Source organism: Euprymna scolopes, chromosome 19 (assembly GCF_053919585.1).
Source record: "Euprymna scolopes isolate OS-2025 chromosome 19, ASM5391958v1, whole genome shotgun sequence".
In the NCBI taxonomy this organism is placed as follows: domain Eukaryota; kingdom Metazoa; phylum Mollusca; class Cephalopoda; order Sepiida; family Sepiolidae; genus Euprymna; species Euprymna scolopes.
Genome location: NC_136500.1, coordinates 81,776,384 through 81,783,397, shown reverse-complemented (window position 1 = coordinate 81,783,397; position 7,014 = coordinate 81,776,384). Strand labels below are relative to the sequence as shown.

Genomic DNA, 7,014 nt, shown 5'->3' with positions numbered 1-7,014 from the left:
GGCCATTTTATGAACTATGAAATTATCCAAGGGAAATAACAAGCCATACTAATTTGGTTACTATCCGCCATATTGTTTACTTGTTTTCTATTATATCGCGTATATAAATCTTAAATTACTGTTTGATAAAATGCCGGCGGCCGTTGAAGTAGAAAATCTTCCGGCTGTTGAGCCTACACCACCACCAACAACAACCACAGAAGAGAAAGGCGAGGATGACAGAATTTACACGAGGCCTGTAATCGGCATTATCTATCCGCCGCCTGAGGTGCGGAACATTGTTGACAAAACAGCTAGTTTCGTCGCACGAAACGGGCCCGAGTTTGAGAGTCGAATCCGACAAAACGAGGTAAACAATCCAAAATTTAATTTCTTAAACCCCACTGATCCTTACCATGCATACTACCAACATAAAGTTAAGGAATTTAAAGAGGGTAAAGGCCAGGAACCGACCGTTACTAAACCGTCGCTGGCATCGATGGCCATTAAACCGGTGACGGAACCTATAAAGATAATTGAACCCATCGTCCCCAAGGATCCGCCAGCTGAATTTGAATTCACTGCTGATCCACCATCGATCTCGGCCTTCGATCTCGATGTCGTTAAATTAACAGCGCAATTTGTTGCGAGAAACGGACGTCAGTTTTTAACGAATCTAATGAACAGGGAACAGAGGAATTACCAATTTGATTTCCTCCGACCGCAGCACAGTTTATTCAACTACTTCACAAAGTTAGTCGAACAGTACACGAAAATCCTCATACCACCCAAAGACCTCCTCAACAAGCTGAAGAAAGAATCACAGACCCTCAAACATACTTTGGATCAAGTGAAATACCGCGTGGAGTGGGCTAAATTCCAAGAACGTGAACGGCGAAAGGAAGAAGATGCCCTTGAAAAAGAGCGGGTTGCCTATGCGCAGATCGACTGGCATGATTTTGTTGTGGTCGAAACTGTTGACTTTCAGTCGAGTGAGATGGGCAACCTTCCATCTCCGACGACCCCCGAAGAAGTCGGTGCACGCGTTATCCAACAGGAGCGTTACGACAAAGGTGAGAACACAGCTGACGTCGCGATGGAGGTAGAGTCCGATGACGAAGATAGCGAAGACATTGTCATCGAGAAGGGCAAACCGCACAAAGATATGATGCACCCTGGCGAGCGGAACAAGTTGGCACCGCCTGCCCCGCCACCATCACTGCCGATGCCCCCGAAGGTTCACCCAGCTCCTCCTCCATCAGATAACAACCAAGTGCTAGACATGGAGGAAGCATCCGATGACGAAAGTGATGAAGAAGATAAACTAATAAAGATAAAACCACCTCAGCCTCCGCCACCTCCACCACCCAGCGAGATACCTCGACCGCCACCACCTCTACCACCAACACCAGATCAAGTCATTGTTCGCAAAGATTATAATCCAAAGGCTCGGACCATCTCTACTGAGCCCAATCCTGATTCCTTCATGGTGTCGCCGATCACGGGAGAGAAGATCCCCACACATAAGGTTCCTGAACATATGCGGATTGGTCTGCTTGATCGCAAGTGGATCGAGGAACGAAATCGCACAATTGCGGAAAAGCGAGAACAAGAAGAAGTTTACGCACCGGGTTCTGCAATTGGCAGCAGTCTGAGACAGTTAGCTGAGAGGCGTACTGATATTTTCGGTATTGGTGCTGAGGAAACCCAGATTGGTAAAAAGATCGGAGAAGAAGAAAAGAAAGAGAAAAAAGTGGTGTGGGATGGTCACACAGCATCAATGGAGAAGGTCACCCAGAAAGCTCGTGAAAATATCACGATTGAAGAACAAATTGCTGTTATTCACAAGGTTAAGGGGCTGCTTCCTGATGAAGAAAAAGAAAAGATTGGTCCAGCTATGCCAAAGCCTTCAATTCCAAAGGGACAGATACCACCATTGCCACCTACGAGTATACAACAAGGGATAATGAAAGTGCAACCTCCTCCACCACCTCCAGGGCAGCCGAACCGGCTACCAAGCATGCCGCCAATGCCCCGTCCACCTATGCCCCAGAATATGGTTCTACTTCCACCCAGACCTCCACCAACTGCCATTGGCAATGTGCTCGGAATCACTTCGCAACGTCTCCCTCATCCACCTCAACCCCCCGTACCACGAGCCCCATCGCAGGATTACGGTGTGCCGCCTCCTCCACAAGATGACGAACAGCAAGCTCCTCCATCGAAGAGGCAAAAGACGGAAGATTCTCTTATTCCCGAGGAAGAGTATCTGCGCACACATAAGAACCCCATCCTGGTTAAAGTTATGGTTCCGAATGTCCCAGACAAATCCGAGTGGAAACTCAATGGACAGGTGCTCAACTTTACACTGCCACTTACGGATTCTGTGTCTGTGATCAAAGCGAAGTTGAACGAGTCGCTCAATATGCCAGCAGGAAAACAAAAGTTGCAGTATGAGGGCATTTTTGTGAAAGATTCTAACACTCTGGCTTATTACAATTTGCCCCATGGCGCGGTCATCAGTCTACAACTTAAAGAAAGAGGTGGCCGAAAGAAATAAATTGCTGTCAAATGGTGCTTGCGTGGAATTCCCCTCGCATAAAAAAAGCAAAATTAAGAAAAATCTGTATGATATGCATACTAGTGATGGAAAGAATATATCATACACCAAAAATCATGTAAATTGATCAAGTAGTTTTATTTTTAAATAAGAAAATCAAGTTTTATACAAGTGTCAATCTCAGGACACCATCTTGAAAACCCTCAGAATAAACAAGGGAGATAACTCCAAATATGTCAAACTTGTGAGATTTTAGAGAGCAATTCTTAAACTCAAATTTGCTTAAAAATGGTTTTCTTAATAAAAATAAAGCTATTTGATCAATTTACGTGATTTTTGGTGTATGATATTTTCTTTTTGTCACATATAAATATTTCTTTATTTTTATTTTTCCATAGAGAGGTAGTTCTGTACAAGCACATGTCAAAGTAAAAGCCATATTGAATACCTTTTCTACCTTTCTCTTTTTTTTTCTATATGAATTAAAACTTAATGAAGGATTTTTAAAAATGATAACTTTTTCCAGTTTAAAACAAATATATAAAAATAAAACCAACATTATCACTCAAACAAATTTTCTGATTTTCTTTTAGGATTTTTGGAATATTTTTATTGCGTGACAACTTGTTCATTTCTTTAATGAATGAAGATGCATTAAAATTAATTTGTTTTTATTTTATTGTTTTTGAATGTTTGCGAAAAATAGTTTTCTGTTTTAGGTATATCTATTGTATGTCATCCACGAATCAGTGTTTTGCTGTTACTGTTCTCTGATGTGTGTTTCCCGCTGAAGTTTGGACTATGACTGTTTAAACAACAAATATCACCCATATGCACTCCGGTATATATGTATATATTTTTTCTAATTTATATATATAAAATAAATAAAAATGGACAGGCAAGGTAAGGTGTGCAAAAGAGGAAATCTTAAACAATTAGCTATATCATTCTTATGCATTCTTGTGTGTGTATATATATAACACCTGAAGATGATTCGTGGATGAATCAAAAGCGCTCGTGACAGCAACAATTATGGAACTTTTATTAATATTTTTGATTTTGATATAAAAAAGATTATACGGAAAATCGAAAAATTAAAAAAAAAGAATCATAAAGCAAAGTGTCTCTGTTGCATTTAATAATATTTGCTTGAATATATATATATATATATATATATATATATATATATATATATATATATATATATACAGGGTGTCCACAAAGTCTGGCTGCATAATCCACACGGTGCCCACAAAGTTTAGCTGCATAATCTACACGGTGCCAACAAAGTATGGCTGCATAATGTAGCCAGACTTTGTGGACACCCTGTGTATATGTGTATATATATATATATATATATATATTAATGTGTGTGTGATGAAAATTATGGGAATAATATTCTGTGATGAAAAAATTATATTGTTTCCTTTTTATTTCAAGACTTTCTCAAGATGATTGATTTGAAGAAATCACATACAAATATAATATTGTCACGTCACAAATGTTCCACATATTTTCGAATATTGTACTTGTATGTTATTTTTTCAAATCAATCATCCCATCATGAGAAAGTCTTGAAATAAAGATGAAACTTCAAAAAAAAAAAAAAGAAATATATATATTTTTCATATATGCATGCATGGTGCTGTTTTGAGCAATACAGACAAAATGAGCAAATTCAATTATCTATGGTGACACATTTTCTTAAATGCTAGAGGGAATCCTCTCCCTGACACCATATCTAATTTTATTATATCATGTATTCATTTAAAATGTTATAAGATATAATATTTTATGTATTGATTTTCAATATTAGTTAGCTAGCTAAAATAAATGAAATATAAAAACACCTCTTAACATGAATTCCTTGCAATTTAGCCTGATGAGTCCTCATGGAGATGAAACACAAAAAATTTTGTAAAGCTTAATTATCATGTATACTTTTATGATTTATTACATACGTGTGTGTCTGTCTGTCTCACGTCCACAGAGACTGCTTTACTGCATGACAGCTCTTCAGTGTAGCTAGACAAGCAAGTTCCCTGAGGTGAGATTGAGACTATTGTCTAATTGACATTTGGTGCTCCTAATCATTTGGCTGTCAGTCTCCTCTTGTGACGTACTTGCATAAATTCAAGCATATTTCATCAAAGAAGGGTAGATATTTAAAGTTACATTAAATCAAACTTTAAGGTAAATAATATACTTTTGAGATGAGGATTGATAATTGGATTATTCTGATTGCTGTTCTCATCTTAAGTGTTATTCGCATGTTTCAGACGATGTAACCTCCAACTTTTTTCAGGTGTATCTTGCCAAACTCAGGAATTTGCACAGATACACCTGAAGAAGGTAAGAGATTACATTTTTCCAAACATTGTGCATGGAAATAATGCTCAAGATGAGAACCATGTACAGTGAATAATACAAATAACATTAATGCAAAAGTACACACACACAAGTTTTTGAGCTAGACAATATACCAACTAATAACTATATTAGTGTTGAGCAATATATATATATATATATATATATATAGAATGGGTTAAGAAATTCCAATGAGAGAAAGTTGTATATTTAAATAAGGAGGTGGTCACCAACTATGTGTATTTTTTTAACATTATTTAATTATTCCGTGTTTTGGTTTTTCATTGAAAATTATGTTTAAATCATTAATAATGTTTTTAAATCATTGGACATACGAATGAAAAGTAGAATCGTTTACACGTGTTTCCACCTCTTGGAACATTTCAAATGAACTACGAAAATGTTCTTTTACATTTTTAACACGTCTTGAATATATTCTAATCATTTTAAATACTTTCTGAAGAGGACCCTTCACAGAACGTCTGAAACGCATTAAAAACGATTTCAATGTTCTTAAAAAATAACATGACGAGTATCAAACATTTTTTAAAAATAGTTTTCATACAATCGTTGCTTAACAACCATAGAAATCAATGGTCTTAGGTAAAAATGGCACAAATTGATGAATAGAAAAAAATTAGTAGATATGAAAAATATAAATGAAAACCTCACAATACATTTATCAAGATCTTGAATATGATATAAAATGGAAAACATAAAGAGAGGTTTGTCAAATTAAACAAGAAAATTATATCTAGATTTAAAAGTAGCTAAGGACTCTCCACTGAGTCCTCTCCCTACCTTTCTACTGGAATCAGTAATCGTATCTGGATCGAGAATTTAGGATATAATGTGTAATTGTATTGTTATCAGGGGAAAAATATTAAAATGATCCCATCACTAGTATGTATACACTGAATATTTTTTCTATTCCTTCAAATTCCAATCGACATTTGTCTTGGTTTAGACACTGTTTTTAATAAACAAATCAAATAACTTCATTGTAGGGAAGTAACACTCAAGGGAGGTAATTACAAGAAAATCAAAGGAGATAAGTTCAAGAAATATATTTGGAGAGGACGGTCTATCACAGGTATCATTATGCATCTTTGGCAATTTTTTTTTTTTTTTTTCAGTATTTAGTTCACATCTGTATGTCGTGCTGGTCTTTTTGGGGGAGAGGGCAGTCAGTCAACAGTTTACGTTTTAAAATGGGTCTTAAAATATAATAATATACAGATTGTTTGGTAAACTTCTAGTTTTGAGGCATGTTGAAGGCCACAGTGTACACTACCAGCAACTGAACATTGATGAATGTATAAATAGAAAATTATTCACACTTGAGAGTATCCTATATCTCTATAAACCCACCATTCGCTATGCATGGAGTATTGTTACAACATCTAGGCTGATGCATCTATCATTAGACTTTTAGACAGTCCTAAAAAGAGTTTCAAATTTAATAATCCTACACTACAGACAAAGCATTTTCTTTTATTTGTAGTACTTAAGTTTCAAATGGAATTTTCTTTAATCTGTAATGCTTAAATTTGAAACAGCAATTTCTTTAGTCTGTAATGCTTTGATTTGAAATAGCATTTTATTTAGTCTGTTATGCTTAGGTTTAAAACAATTTTTTGTTGTCTGTAACACTTAAATGTAAAACAGAATTTCATTTCATCTATAATGCTTAGGCTGTCTTCTTTTTTGTCACACTTAAGTTTGAAATAGCATTTTCTTTTATCTTTAATATTTAAGTTTAAAATAGAATTTTCATTTGTCTGTACAACTTGGGTTTGAAATAGAATTTCCTGTCTGTCACTTCAAAATTTGAAATAGACTTTTCTTTTGTCAATAACATTTTGATTCAAAATACTATTTTCTTTTGTCTGTAACATTTAAATATGAAATAGCATTTTCTTTCATCTATAACACTGAAGTTTTTTTGTTTTTTTTTATACTTGGGAGTCATCACTTACCTGAAGGCAACTCGCGGATAAGAGTTAATGAATGTAAAGTGGTAGTGTAGTAATCATTAATGGAGTAAGTTGGGTAGAATTTGATTATTTATGGGGACGGCTCAACAAAAACTTGTTTACATTGGATTT

At 35.6% G+C, this 7,014-nt stretch overlaps 2 protein-coding genes across 2 annotated transcripts in view; both read left to right on the top strand.

The window, feature by feature from the left end:
* LOC145239785 (alpha-parvin-like) overlaps positions 1–7,014 on the top strand; it is a 471,664-nt gene that overhangs the window by 67,289 nt on the left and 397,361 nt on the right. The window lies entirely within an intron of this gene.
* On the top strand, positions 131–3,203 carry LOC145239784 (splicing factor 3A subunit 1-like). The gene has a single exon (XM_080103281.1). It carries the CDS (start codon positions 131–133, stop codon positions 2,537–2,539), a length of 2,409 nt encoding a protein of 802 aa, XP_079959407.1. The 3' UTR covers positions 2,540–3,203.